The 15,923-nt window shown below is 37.4% G+C and overlaps 1 protein-coding gene across 3 annotated transcripts in view; it reads left to right on the forward strand.

Annotated features, from left to right (window-relative positions):
• The window catches only part of RNF2 (ring finger protein 2), a 45,869-nt gene extending 38,172 nt beyond the window's left edge, over positions 1-7,697 (forward strand). For all 3 annotated transcript variants that reach the window (XM_032318322.1, XM_032318323.1, XM_032318324.1), the window contains 3 exons: positions 4,345-4,617; positions 5,760-5,931; positions 6,212-7,697. In XM_032318322.1, coding sequence (XP_032174213.1) covers positions 4,345-4,617; positions 5,760-5,931; positions 6,212-6,313 — 547 coding nt within the window. In that variant the 3' untranslated portion in view covers positions 6,314-7,697. The remainder of the gene's footprint in view (positions 1-4,344; positions 4,618-5,759; positions 5,932-6,211) is intronic.
• Positions 7,698-15,923: the final 8,226 nt, after the last annotated feature.

The following is a 15,923-nucleotide window of genomic DNA, read 5'->3' on the forward strand; positions in this document are numbered from 1 at the left end:
ATGCAGGCATAATGTATACCTCCAGGCGTTGATAGGGTTTTTGGTTTACAGTACTATTCTCTGTTGTACCCACTTCCCCCTCCAATTACCATTTCTTTTCTTTTCTTTCTTTTTTTTTTTTTTTAAAGATTTTATTTATTTATTTTTTTGACAGAGAGAGATCACAGTAGACAGAGAGGCAGGCAGAGAGAGAGAGAGGGAAGCAGGCTCCCTGCTGAGCAGAAAGCCCGATGCGGGACTCGATCCCAGGACCCTGAGATCATGACCTGAGCCGAAGGCAGCGGCTTAACCACTGAGCCACCCAGGCGCCCACCATTTCTTTTATTTCGATAGCAAAACTGCTTGAAAAAGTCGTGCTCACTATCTCCAGTTCTTCTCCCATTCTGTTTTGAACCCCCTGTATTCAGGCTTTTTTCCCCTCCCCTACCTCCATATCACTTTATCAAATTTTCCATTGACCTCCAAATTGCAAAATTTAATTACTGATTCTCAGACCTCATTTTCCTCTCTTCCTCAGCAGCATTTGACACTTAATTTCTCTTTGAATGGTTTTCTTCACTTGGCTTTCAGGAGACAATATTCTCCTGGTTCCTTTTGTATAAATTAGCTTATTCCTTAACTCAAATTTAACATGTCCAATACTGAACTTTTTATTCTTACCCCCTACTCCTCTTCATTCTTGTTCATTTCAGTTGATGGCAACTGTCATTCCACTTGCTTTAGCCAAAAACTTTGGAGTCACCCTTAATATTTTTCTTTTTTCTCACATTGTGTATCCCAACCTGTGAATAAATATATATTTAACTTTTTCCGTAATATATCCACATTGGTCTAGGCACCACCGTCTTTGATTTGAAGTATTGAAAGAGCCTCCTAATTGGTCTTTTTATTTTCCACGCTTTTCCTCACAGAGTCTGTTCTCAGCACATCAGCGGGAGTGATTCTGTTAAATTGAAAGTCAGATCATGGTTCTCCTTTGCTTTGAGGCCTCTTATATCTTTCTTCTCTTCGCTTTCAGGTTAAATGACCTTAATGATGGCTTTCAGCACCCTGCGTAATCTGGCCACTTTCTTACCCTCATTGTAGTTTCCTTTCTGATACTTCCTAATATATTCAGGCCTCAGTGAGAGTCATTGTTTTCCAAAGTAAGAGATGCCAGTAAAGCCCCATCCCAGTTTAGTGTTTCTCACCTTGGCTGAACATCGGAATCACAGAAAGTTCTAAAATTTTAGGACCTCCAGTATCATCCCAAACCAAACAAATCAGAATCTTTGATTGAGTTCCAGGCGTTGCTATTTTTAAGGTTTGGAAGTGGTTTTGAAGATGTGCTACATTGTAACTGTATTAAACTGACCTACAACTCTGTTGAGTAAAGTAAAGTATTAAGTGTTGAGTGTATTTATTTTGAAAGAGTTATGCATTTCTAAGAGGTTGAGGGACTTTAATGGCGCTCATTTTAGATACCATTTTAAGCAGGACAAAGAGTCCCCTTTGCAAAATCTTTTATAGATAGTCCTTTGATTTTGCTTGAATGTTTCTAACGGTGGGCGTATGTGATAGAAGCTCCTTTCATTTGTTCACAACTTTATTGCAGTTTTCTTGCTGATCTTCTGATTTCCTCGTTTTGTCTCAGGCCGTTTATACTTATTATTCTCTCTTTAAGGAACCTTCCTCCAGATAATCCACATGGCACACTCTTTCTTCAGATGTCTGCTAAGTTCCCATCTTCTACCTCAGGACCCCAACAGTCTTACCCTCCCTTCTTCATTTTTCTCCACAGAACTTATTCTCTTGACATGTATGTGTTACCTGCTACATAGAACAATATAAGCCCTTAGAGGGCAGAGAGACTGTCAGTATTTCTGATTGTTATAATTGCAGTGCAAAGAACAATGCTTGGCTTCAGATAGCTGCTCAGTAAATATTTCTGAATGTATGAATTTTTTAAAGTTCTGTTATATTGAATTAAAATTAGTTTCTTATGTGTAGCAATCTTGATCTGTGTCAAAATATTTATGTTGGATTCTTTACTTATTTCAGATTCTGCTTCTTTCTACTAGTTCTTTAAATAGTAGAAGCTAATTTTTTTTTTTTTAAGATTTTATGTATTTATTTGTCAGAGAGAGAGAGTGTGTACAAGCAGGGGAAGCAGCAGGCAGAGGGAGAAGCAGGCTCCCTGCCAGGCAAGGGTAGAAGCTAAATATTGACATTCCTAATTACTGTTCTTATTCCTCAAATGACTTTTAAGTTTGATGGTGTAGGTCTTGAAATGCTACCTCTAGAATGGTGTGGAGTATTATACATATGATTTGATAAATGCAAGATATAATAAGCTATTAATCTCTATTATGAACATTATTTTAAGAATGATTCCTGAAATAAATTGACCTAGGTCTGTCAACCTCACACTTTTTTGGAAAGAAGTTTGGGATAAAAATAAATACATTAAGACAAGTAACCCTCTTAGCTTACTTTATAATCAACTGAAACAACTTTGCTTTTGCTTTAGTTGTAGATTTTAGGAAATATTTAAGTGTAGTCTTTATATTTTCACTGTTGTATTTTTCTTTTTCATAATTTTGGCCTGTTCATATCATATATATGTATTTTAAATTGTGATAAAAAGATATAATGTAAAATTTACCATCTCACCCATTTCTAAGAGTACAGTTCAGTATTATAAATACATTCACATTAATGTATAACCAATTTCCAGAAATCTCTTCATCTTATAAAACCGAAACTCTGTACCCATTAAACAACTCATTTCATCATCTCTTGGCGACCACCATTCTACTTTCTGTCTTGATGAATTTGACTACTTTAAATACCTCATATACATGGAATTGTGACTGGCTTATTCCACTTTTTGTTTAGATTTTATTTATTTATTTGACAGACAAAGATCACAAGTAGGCAGAGAGGCAGGCAGAGAGTTCCGGGGGAGGGGGGAAGCAGGCTCCCCGCTGAGCAGAGAGCCTGATGCAGGGCTCCATCCCAGGGTCCTGAAATCATGACCTGAGCCAAAGGCAGAGGCTGAGCCACCCAGGTGCCCCTTATTTCACATTTTTAAGACTAATATTTCACTATCTGTTTACATCTTTTTGGATCATAGTTTTGTCATTTGATATGTTAATGATCCCCACTTAATTTTGAAATGATAGGGCGCCTGGGTCGCTCAGTGGGTTAGGCCGCTGCCTTCGGCTCAGGTTGAGGTCTTGGGGTCCTGGGATCGGGTCCCGCATCGGGCTCTCTGCTCAGCAGGGGGCCTGCTTCCCTTCCTCTCTCTCTCTCTGCCTGCTTCTCTGCCTACTTGTGATCTCTGTCTGTCAAATAAATAAATAAAATCTTAAAAAAAATGATCCCCACTTAAATTTGAAATGATATATAGATTTCATAAACAGTATTTTGTGTTTTTGTTGTTTAAAAAAAAAAAAAATTACAGGTTCTTGAGCATGTTTCCTAAGCAGTGGGCTATGATTTGCTTGTACTGGCAGTAAACAAGTAATAATGATACTATCTTAGAAGTGCAGGTCATTTCTCATATTTCTTTCATATACAGGTAGAGAGTGGGGCAGTGTGGTAGAATGTGCATCACATCTTAGCTCTAGTTCTGGTACTTATACTAGCTTATAACTAACCATAGAATTTGAACTTCACTTTCATTGGTTTTCTCAACTATAAAATGACGATAATGTTAACTACCGTGATGATCGTTTTCCATAACCATTGTTTTGATGAGTAAGACAGATCTGTATACAAAGCACCTTGCCCAGTTATTGGTGTTCCCTTGTTTGTTTCTGTTTTTGAGCTTGTTAGACTGCTTCTGTATCCATGCTTGTGATTTAGCTATATCTCATTTTTCTCACCAGCATAATTTTATATTGCATTAGCAGACTTTGAGTGAGGTTGGCAGGGAGGGACTGCTTAACGTTCTCTTAAATCTTGTTTCCATAAGAACCTTTAATTAAAGAGGCATGAATATCTTCCTTTAGAACTTTTACATTTTCATTTCTGAATCATGTCTATGTTTAGATTTAAAATCTCATAAAAAAAATTTATCTACATGTAAATAATATAATTCCTATAGTCAACAAAAAAAATTATTTTTGTGACTATAAACAAACATTTGTTTAAGTCATTCAGATATATCCGTGTGAGTAAGGTTCTTTAGAAATTTCTGGGACATGAAGTTTCAAAATAAATGCCATTATTTAGCTTGGAGCAAATTCAGTTATGAAGACTTTTTAGAATTCTAAAGTTCAATAAACATGTTTCAAAAATCAATGCATTCAGAAGGTCTAAATATAAATTTTATGCAACTCCTTATTTTTCCTTCACTAGATTACAGCGAGGCAAGAAACAACAGATTGAAAATGGCAGTGGAGCAGAAGACAATGGTGACAGTTCTCACTGTAGTAATGCTTCCACACACAGTAATCAGGAAGCAGGACCTAGTAACAAACGGACCAAAACATCTGACGATTCCGGGCTTGAGCTTGATAACAACAATGCAACAGTGGCAATTGATCCAGTAATGGATGGTGCTAGTGAAATTGAATTAGTATTCAGGCCTCATCCCACACTAATGGAAAAAGATGATAGTGCACAGACAAGGTAAGTGTTAGCAAGGTTAGCTTCAGATTATTTGAATTCATAATACTTAATTTTGTGTAAGAAATAAGGGCAGTATTTGTCATGCCATTGATTGCCAGGGTTCTTTTGGATGTTCTGGCTGCCTAGATTACAGTTTTCCTTCTTCTTCGTGTGCTTCCTAGCCACATTTGTGTATCTAAAAGGAGTGACTCTGGGGCACCTGGGTGGCTCAGTCTGTTAAGGCTCTGCCTTCAGCTCAGGTCATGATGCCAGAGTCCTGGGATTGAGCTCTGTGTTGGTCTCCCTGCCTAGTGGGGAGCCTGCTTCTCCCTCTTCCTCTGCCCCACCCCCACTCACTCATGCTTTCTCTCTTTCTCTCATTTAAATAAATAAAATCTTAAAAATAAATGAATAAACAAAAGGAGTGAGCCTCCTAGGTAGAGGGGGAAGAAGAGTCCTTTAACTTGTTCAAAGAGTGATTGAATTATAAACCATGCTTTTTTTTTTTTTTTAAGATTTTATTTATTTATCAGAGAGAGGGGGAGAGAGCAAGCACAGGCAGACAGAATGGCAGGCAGAGGCAGAGGGAGAAGCAGGCTCCCTGCCGAGCAAGGAGCCTGATGTGGGACTCAATCCCAGGACTCTGGGATCATGACCTGAGCCGAAGGCAGCTGCTTAACCAACTGAGCCACCCAGGCGTCCCTATAAACCATGCTTTAAGAAAAAGTCTCAAGATTAGTGCTTCTTGGTTCTGTTTTAAAAACCAGAAAATTGATCACTTCTTAGTATAAAATTTGCTCAGAATTTTATTATTCCTCTTGCTGCTGTAGATGGTAGAATTCTGCTTCTTGGGGTTGAGGAGTATTTTCTTTCCCACTGCTGCAGTACTCCTTGTATTTATTTAATTTTTGTCTTTGTCATATTTACAGATGGTAAGGTAGAGCTTTCATGCTCTTGGAGACAGATGGTGTGTGTGTACTTGCCCCTTTTCTGCACCTTGCAATAAAAAATGTTTAGATAATAGAGGAGTAAATTTTTGGTACTCTTTTATCAGTAATTGAGACATTTACATTTTATTCAGCTTGTTAGAAATGTATTCTATAATTTGAGTATGTTTTTATCATTAGTGTAGAAGTTAAATTATTAATGATTTATTTTTCCAGATACATAAAGACTTCAGGTAATGCCACTGTTGATCACTTATCCAAGTATCTGGCTGTGAGGTTAGCTTTGGAGGAACTTCGAAGCAAAGGAGAATCAAACCAGATGAACCTTGATACAGCCAGTGAGAAGCAGTATACCATTTACATAGCAACAGCCAGTGGGCAGTTCACTGTGAGTATTTAAAAGAATAGGCTGTTGAAACCGGGAGCACATTCACCATCTGAGACTGGCAGGTGTTTTGGTGGGGCCTAATAAAAATGTTTGGGACACTGAGATCCTGACAGAATGAGAAATTGCAATGGGGTAATTATTTTGATATCTTTTGGTTGTCCTTTTATGAATAGTATGTGACAAGTTTTATCCTAAGAGTAAAAAAAATGGACTTTGATGTTTGTTTCATCTCACTGCTGTGCTTTGAATAGTTTTTTAATTGTTTCTTTTTCTGTTTTAGGTATTAAATGGCTCTTTTTCTCTGGAATTGGTCAGTGAGAAATACTGGAAAGTGAACAAACCCATGGAACTTTATTATGCACCCACAAAGGAGCACAAATGAGCTTTTACTAAAACCAAGTCTGAGAATGAACTTTTTTTATAGCCTATTTCTTTAATATTAAAGATGTAACGTCTTTACTTTTACGGACAGAATATTGGATATGTTGTTCAGTTTTCTTTCTGAGCCAGACTCGTTTACACTATTAGAATCTTTTCCCCTTAATTTAAAATTTCCTTTTTGGAAGGGACTGCAGTTATTCAGGACTTTTTCTTTCCTTTTAAAAATATATCTAAGTTTTATGTTTTCATGAAGTATGGTTCCATTTGGAGCACCCTTTTGACCCAGGAATTTTTCACAGTTCCATCTTCTTAAGTGAAGATTCAGTTGGCTGTCCTTTTCCCTCCCCTCTAAAGTTTTTTAGGCCTACAGAGTGTTAAATAATATGTATTTTGACTTTTTTTCCTGGAGTCTTGTATATTTATAGTTTTCTATATAAGCTGTAGTATCTTCATGAAGACCAAGGCTCAAACTTACTGTGCTTAAAAAACAATTCTCATAGGATTATTATTTTCATGGTATTTTCTTCCATAATATCTCATTTTTTTAAAAAGGTTCTTTATGAACTTAGTGTCCATTGTCATGCAATGTTATTTTTTTCCATTTTTCCCCTCTAATTTTGGAATTTCTGATCCTGGGAAAGAGAAATAAAATGTCAAGTTCTATGAGAACTTGGTTCATTTACAGATTTTACTGAAGAAAGAAAAATTAAATTGGTCTTATGTAGTCTTCAAGTGTATATTTAAAGAGGTCTTTTTGTATTAGCTTTACTGTCACTTCAGTTCCTTTATTATGTGTGTTTGATGTTTTTTCCTATTAAAATACCAGAGATATGGAGATATTTTGCACTTTAGCCTTGATGAAAAGTACAAGATATGTTCAAAGCTTCCCTAATTCTTTTCTTCTTGGTAGCCATGTAAGTTTCAAGAATAACATGGCACATAGAACTAACTAACAACTGGAAAAAAAAAGTTTTCTTCCGTTTGAAAAGTGTGTTCAGCATTTTGGGTGGCCCTATCACTTTATAAATTTGGTGCTCTGCTAATCACACACTAGAGAAGCAAGTTAAAGGAGCTTGAGCCCTGCCCTAGTGAGAGATTATTTTGTAGAAGAATGTCAGCAAGTAGGGTAAAGTCATTTTGTTCTTAATTTAGTTTTATATTTAGGGACAGTGTTGTGCTTTTAGAGCCAGAAGGCTTTATGACGACAGATCAGAAATAAGATTGACTTGTGTGTTGCTTTTCATCACTGTCCTGATTCCAGGTATGTTTCCAGGTTTATAATTATCACAGTATTTACAAAGACTTGATTGCATTGAGAAATTAACCTCAAAGGGTTTTTTTTTTTTTTTTTGCCAGCCAGGGTTGAGTAGTCCTCCAGTTCCATTGTAACTAAATAACCTGTCTAGACATTGTAAATATTTATTTGTCATTTTTGACAGATTGGGGCCAGCTTGATGTTTTAAATCTTCAGTCCAATATGAAAACTTACAGGCTCATTAAATTTTTTACTGTCTTACTGAAAATATTTCAAATCTGTTTTTATAGTTTTATTGTGCCGTGAAATTTGAAGACCACCAAAAATCAAGGGAAATTTTGTATTCAATTCCTTTTCTGGTGTAATGTTAAGTTGTATAGATTATTAATGCATGTCCACTGCATATAACCCTGGTTTTGTGATATAACTGCTTAGATTTTATTCGTGATATTAGATTAGTGGTTGCATTAAATAACTAAATTCCCATTGTGATTAATTGAAATTTTGTCTTGAAGCAGAAAATTATTTGTGAATATAAGCTTTGTGCTTAGAGTGTATGTGTTTGTTTCTCTCTGTTGGTACGGGAGGATGTAAACTCTGCGTCATTAGTGAATTCATTAGATGGGTAATTCTTTGCAAAATATAATAGGTATTTGGTAGAGCACTGAGTGTAGTGTGTGTGTGTGTGTGTGTGTGTGTGTGTGTGGTGGGTGGGTACTCTTTACCATCACCACCAACCCAAGGTTTTGTAACTCTTTATCTAAGTAACTTGTATACCCACTCTTTCAATTGAAGAACAAAAGGCTCACCAAATGAGGTAAGGGCCTTTATGATTCATTATCATTTTAAAATTTATTATAGTAAAATATACATAACCAAATTTATCATTTGATAAATCAGTTGCATTAAGTACATTCACAGTGTTGTGTACATCACTGCTGTCTAGTTTCACAACTTTAAATTCATCATCCCAAACAAACTCCGGATTCATTAAACAGTAACTCCCCATTCCTTTCCCCACCCTCATCCCTCAAGCCCTTGGTAACCTTTATTGTTTCTCTCTTTGAAGTTGACTATCTTAGGCACCTTTTATAAGTGGAATCATGTAATATTTGTCCTTTGTGTCTGTCTTATTTCATTTAGCATGTTTTTAAGGTTCATCCATGTTGTATATTTATGTTGTATTTTGTTTATCCATTTATCTTTGGATGGACTAAGATTGATGGACACTTTTTGCTGTTCGAATAATGCTACTTGTACATTTTTGTACAAGTATCTGTTTGAGTCCCTGTTTTAAATTCTTTGAGTATATACCTAGAAGCACAGTTGCTGGAATATACAGTAATTCTATGTTTAATTTTTTGAGAAACCCCAAACCATTTCCTCCAGGACCTGCGCGGTTTTATATTCTCACCAGCAGTGTACTGGGATTCCAGTTTCTCCACATTCCCACCAACACTTGGTATTTGTTTGTTTTTTAATAGTTACCCTAATGAGGGTAAAGTGTTATTTCATTGTGGTTTTGATTTACATTTCCCTAAAAGCTTGTGATTCTAATCTTTTCATATGCTTATTGGCTGTTTGTGTATCTTCTGTAGAAAAATGTTCATATCTTGCTCATTTTTAATTGGGTGGTGATTTGTTGAATTGTGGAGTTTTTTAATCTATTATCAGATATACGATGTAGAAATACCTTGTCCCATCCTGTGGGTTGCTTATTTATTCTCTTGGTAGTGTCCTTTGGTGCACAAAATTTCTAATTTTGATGAAGTCTAGTTTGCCTCTTTGTGTTGTTTTCATTGTTGCCTATGCTTTTTGTGTCCTGCCTATCCAAGAAAGCATTATCAAATCAGTGTTAGGAACGTCTTATATATGTTTTCTTCTAAGAGTTTTATTTATAGATTTAGCTATTATATGTAGGTATTTGATCCATTTTGAGTTTTGTGCATGGTAAAAGGAAAGGATTCAGCTTTGTTGTTTGCTTTTGGATATCCAGTTTTTCCAGCACCGTTTGTTGAAAAGACTGCCATTTTCCCATTACATTGTCTTGGCAGTCTTACTTGAGATTAGTTGACTGTATATGTGAGGGTTTATTTCTGGGCTCTGTATTCCACCTGGTCTATATATATGATTGTCCTTTTGCCAGTACCACACTGTTTTGATTACTGTAGCTTTGTTGTAAGTTTTACATTATAATTTAAAATTCTTCGAACGCTGTGAAGGTCATGTTTCCCTCGTACATTTTAGGAAATTGAGGGTCAGGATTCTGATTTAAATATCTAAACATGAAATAATTGAAATGCTAGATGAGAAAAGGTATCTTTTTTTTTTTTTTGAGAAAAGGTGTCTTTTTAAAATCCCCTCACATTTCTTAGAAATACTTGCTTTTATAAAAATAAAATAGAAACATAGTTATAAGAAAGGAATATTTGCATGCAGTTGTTGTCACTATAAAAATTACTTCCTTGAGAACACTTCTAAATTAACGGAGTAAGGCCTCTGAAAATCTGTTCTTCCATAAAAATGATGAGAACACTGTGAAAGTTGTCAAAATTAAATTTTTCAGAACTCTGAAACTGAACTAAAGGCTTTCAGTAATCTGAATATTTATCAGTAATAAAAACTGTAAGTTCCATAGCATTAGAGATTGCTCTACCGTTTTCCCCCTACTTCTGGATAGCCTTGAAAAGGAATAGCCTTGCAACTATGGTAGCAGTGAAAAATCTGCAGCCTTGGAACCCCTGGAACGGGCTTAAAGCTCCCTAAAAAGCCCATCCCAGAGAATCATCACTATTTGACTTGTCTGGTCCTTCACTGAATAGCTCAAGTCCCAGAACTTGTCTTTATTTGATCTAACTCTGCCTGTGTGTACAGAGCTCTATCTACAGCCTGTTTGTTAAAAATAGCTTCAGTTGTTCAGCATTAGCAGTGTTTCGAGGCAGTGATACCAATTGGGACTAAAAAGAAGGTGGCCAAAAAAATAACAGGAAAAGCTGAGGAATGACATGTTCGTGTAGGACTTTGAAAAGCTTCAGCATATTCCTGTGAATATCGAAGGCCGCATGCATGTGCAAGGCCATATGCATCCCCAAGGGGGAGAAGAAGTTGTCACTGATTGTACCTGTGGCACAACATGAGCCTCTGCAAGCAGGAAGTGAATACTAAGGTCGAGTTGGGAAAAAACAAAACAAAACTACATGTTGTGGGTTGGAGGCCTATCCCAACACGTTTCCAGAGCACTTCAACAAGGCCGAGGGAGTTATGCCATTGTTTCAAGGCATTTAAGCATTAGCATTAGCTGACCTCTAAATTAATGAAGTAGAATATAGTGATCACACACAGCAAGAATGCAGTGTGTTATAAGAATTAATCCAGGAAGGTCACCCGACCTGCATTGTTTTAAATGTCTAGTTTTCAACACAAATTTACAACATATGTGAAGAAGTAGGAAAGAGTGAAGATACCCAGATGTTGGACTTAACTAAACAAAGACTTTAAGTTCGTGTCTAAAAACATGTCCAAGGAACTAAAAGAAACCATATCTTAATAAGTAGATATGAGAACAAATGAGAATAACAGTAAAGAGGTAGAAATTATGGTAAAACAACCATAGAGAAATTCTGGATTGAAATAATATAGTGAAATAAATTCATAGAAAATCCTGGGTGTCTGGCTGGCTTAATCAGTAAAGCATGTGACTCTTGATATCGGGTTTGTGAGTTCAAGCCCCACATTGTGCATAGAGCTTACCTAAAAAAATTAAAAACAGAGGGGCTAACAGATTTGAACTGGTAGAAACATTCAACAAATGAGAACACAGTCCAATTGAGAGTATCCTATCAGAAAAAGAAGGGGAGAATGCTGCAGAGACCTGTGGGACACCCATCAAGTGCATAATGAGAGTCCTAGAAGGAGAGGAAGAAGAGGGGCTCAAAACTCATTATTTTAAGAAATTGTTAAAAAATTTAAAAATTTGATGAAAAACAATCTGCATATCAAAGAAGCTCAACAAATGCTAAATAAATAAGACTCTTGTAAGCAGCAAGAGGAAAGTAATTAATCACATACAAGGGATCTTTAATACAACTAATAGCTTCCTTATGAGAAGTCAGAGGCCAGAAGGTAGTGAATGACAGACATTTAGAGTCATGAAAGAAAAAGTCAACTAAGGGGGTACCTGGGTGATTCAGTCGGTTAAGCCACTGCATTCAGCTCAGTTCATGATCCCAGAGTCCTGAGATTGAGCCCAACGTCAGGATCCCTGCTCAGCAGGGTGTTTGCTTCTTCCTTTCCCTCTGGCCCTCCCCAGGTGTCCCAGAGATGAATTATATTTTATAATGATAAAAGAGTTCACCAGGAAAACGTAATAATTATAAACGTATTCAGACAACAGGACCTTAAGATCCATCAACGATGCAAAAACTGGCATAATTGAAGGGAGAGATTGACAATAATAGTTGAAGATGTTAATACCCGTTGTCATGGGGGACAGTTCACCTGGGCAGAACATCAGCAAGGAAAGAGAAGACTTGAACAACACATAGTAAAACGAAGTAGACCTAACGTACTTGTAGCATACTTGACATGACGATAGCAGAACACGTGGAATGATCTCCAGTGTGGACAGGTTTACATCAAACAAGTCTTGGTAAACTTAAAAAAATACACATAGCAGTGTACAGACTGGCTATAATGGAGTGAATTTAGAAATCAATAGCAGAAGGAAATTTGGTTAACTCACAAATGGAAATTAAACCCTACTCCTAAAAAATACCAGAAAAAGTCAAAAAATAAACTAGGAATACTTCAAAGTGAATGAAATGAAGATGTGGCATTCTCAAACTTACAGAACAAAGCTAAAGCAGTGCTTAGAGGGAAATTTATAGCTGTGGATATGTATATGAACAGAAGATCTCAACATAACCTTTTACCTTAAAACTGTAAAGAGCTGAAGTTGCTTCCAGCTTAAAAATTTAATGATGCATTCTTTTTTTTTTTTAAAGGTTTTATTTATTCATTTGACAGAGATCACAAGTAGGCAGAGAGGCAGGCAGAGAGAGAGCAGGCTCCCCACTGAGCAGAGAGCCCGATGTGGGACTCGATCCCAGGACCCTGAGATCATGACCTGAGCCGAAGGCAGCGGCTTAACCCACTGAGCCACCCAGGCGCCCCTTAGTGATGCATTCTTACACTTACAAATAGAATGTCTTTATATCACAGGTGATTTGTTTATTTGGTGTAAAACTTAAGACCTTTTTGAATATGACTATTCATTTCCTTCCTATTAAAGAAATTCTCCCCTAGTTGCTCTACTTTTGGAACTTGAAAGCTAGAAATCAAAATTTTCTAATTATAATTAGGAGTTGACTTCAGAAGTACATTAGTTGTATATCTTGGGGCGCCTGGGTGGCTCAGTGGGTTAAGCCGCTGCCTTCGGCTCAGGTCATGATCTCAGGGTCCTGGGATCGAGTCCCACATCGGGCTCTCTGCTCGGCAGGGAGCCTGCTTCCCTCTCTCTCTCTCTCTCTGCCTGCCTCTCCATCTACTTGTGATTTCTCTCTGTCAAATAAATAAATAAAATCTTTAAAAAAAAAAAAAAAGAAAGAAAAACAAGGTCCGTTTAAAAAAAAAAAAGTACATTAGTTGTATATCTAAACTGGTTATTTTCGCAGATTGTAATGGAGAGTTCTGTTCAGTTTAAGTTACGCTAAATTGTACACCCCTCAAAATCTTAAGTGATTTTTCTTTCATTATATATATAACATTTGCTACCAATTTCTACTTTATTTATTTATTTATTTTTTAAAGATTTTATTTATTTATTCGACAGAGAGAGATCCAAGTAGGCAGAGAGACAGGCAGAGAGAGAGAGAGAGAGGAGGAAGCAGGCTCCCTGCTGAGCACAGAGCCCGATGCGGGACTCGATCCGAGGACCCTGAGATCATGACCTGAGCCGAAGGCAGCGGCTTAACCCACTGAGCCACCCAGGCACCCCCAATTTCTACTTTAGATGGCTGTATTAGTTTGCTAGAGCTGTCATAACAAGTATCACATTACATCAAAAATTTATTTTCTTACAGTTCTGGAGGCTTGAAATCCAAGACCAAAAGTGGTGGTGTTTCTTTAGAGGCCTCTCTCCTTGGCTTATAGATGGCATTTTTTTTTTTTTTAAGATTTTATTTTATTTATTTGACAGACAGAGATCACAAGTACGCAGAGAGGCAGGCAGAGAGAGAGAGAGAGGAAGAAGCAGGCTCTCCGCTGAGCAGAGAGTCCGACGTGGGGCTCGATCCCAGGACCCTGGGATCACGACCCGAGCCGAAGGCAGAGGCTTTAACCCACTGAGCCACCCAGGCGCCCCTAGATGGCATTTTCTTCCCTTGTCTTCACATGTTTCCCCGTGCATGTATATGTCATAAGATACCAGTCGTATCCGATCAGGGCCCAACCTCAAAGACCTCATTTAATCCAAACTACCTCTTTAAATAACCCTATTTCCACATTCTGATGTACTCAGGGTAAGATTTAAATATGTTTTGGAGGCGCCTGGGTGGCTTAGTGGGTTAAGCCGCTGCCTTTGGCTCGGGTCATGATCTCAGGGTCCTGGGATTGAGTCCCGCCTCGGGCTCTCTGCTCAGCAGGGGGCCTGCTTCCCTTCCCCTCTATCAGCCTGCTTCTCTGCCTACTTGTGATCTCTGTCAGATAAATAAAATCTTAAAAAAAATAAACATGTTTTGGGGAGATAAATATTATTATGGGCTTAGACACAATTTAGACATTTCCTAAGGTAAAGATGAAAGCATACTATATTCTAAATTAATCTCTTAGCAAAAAATAAGATAGCTAAATTTTATTTGGTGACCAGTAATAAAAATACACTGAAGGAGGTACTGTTCAAATGGCAAAAGATATTTGCTAAAAATATACTTCTCTTTAGTCTGTGGATTAAAATGTAAACTGCCCAGTTTAAACCAAACCCCGCTAAGATGATGTCAAAGGAATAATTTTTCTTAAATGAATAAATTTGACAGGTCAAAGGCAAGGATTGTTGAGATAGATAGTAGATGTTAGTTATCAGCACATTGGGAAGTTAGGTGTTCTTACACGGATGATGAACAGTTGATGGTTACTGATGTACAGAATGAAACAAGATCGGGTGCCTGGGTGGCTCAGTGGGTTAAGCCTCTGCCTTCAGTTCAGGTCATGATCTCAGGGTCCTGGGATGGAGCCCCACTTGGGGCTATCTGCTCAGCGGGGAGCCTGCTTCCTCCTCTCTCTCTCTCTCTGCTTGCTTGTGCTCTCTCTCTCTCAAATAAATGAATAAAATCTTTAAAAAAAAAAAAGATAAAAACATCACAAAAGGCTTAACGATTGGAGACTTTGCCTTACTGGAAAGACTAGTGTGGAAAATGGGCGTGAAAATGAGGTAGGTTAATGGTGTGTCTAAGGAGTATTGGGACCCACAGAAACTTTCCTTTACTACCAGATCACGATTCACTGATCCAGCCAAAGAGGAGCAGTAAGTTCTCTACAGAAAATAAACCAGAGCTGCGTGAGACTTGGGATACCAGCATAGTGGAGACGGCCTCATAATTATGGTGCGATGATTGCTCCCTTCTAACAGAAAGTCCCCAGAATGCTGCCATTGTAGTTTGCAGTGATTTTTTTTTTTTTTTTTAAAGATTTTATTTATTTATTTGACAGAGAGAAATCACAAGCAGGCAGAGAGAGAGAGAGAGAGGAGGAAGCAGGCTCCCTGCTGAGTAGAGAGCCTGATGCGGGACTCGATCCCAGGACCCTGAGATCATGACCTGAGCCGAAGGCAGCAGCTTAACCACTGAGCCACCCAGGCGCCCAAGCAGTGATTTTGCTATTAGTCAAAAATAACTATCCTGGGAGAAAATGGAAATGAAACTGAAGTGCATCTGCATAGATAATTAATGAGTATAAAATACAGTGGTTCAAAGGGTTTCAGTTAGAAAAGATATAGTAGGTCAGTGGTTAACTATAATTTTGTAATCTGTACCAGAATTTTCTATGGGACTGCCTTTGGTGAAGTTACATTTAAACTTTCATGTATGTATTTACTAAAGACAAATCACCAAGTGGCTGAAAGCCATGGCACTGAGGTCATCCTGATGATACTGTATCCTGGCTCTTCCACTTGCCAGTTTTAGAACACCATTGGGTAAATGAATCTTGCTTAGCCTTGCTATAAATTATAGGATATAATCTGTGTAAAAACAACACTGTGTCATTCTAAGTCTCATATGAATATATAAGGTATTGCAATTAATATGCCACTTAGGAAATATTTTCGCTTGGCAAATCTTATTCTCTGGCCTACATGATCTAG

Source organism: Mustela erminea, chromosome 17, assembly GCF_009829155.1.
Source record: "Mustela erminea isolate mMusErm1 chromosome 17, mMusErm1.Pri, whole genome shotgun sequence".
NCBI classification, from domain to species: Eukaryota; Metazoa; Chordata; class Mammalia; order Carnivora; family Mustelidae; genus Mustela; species Mustela erminea.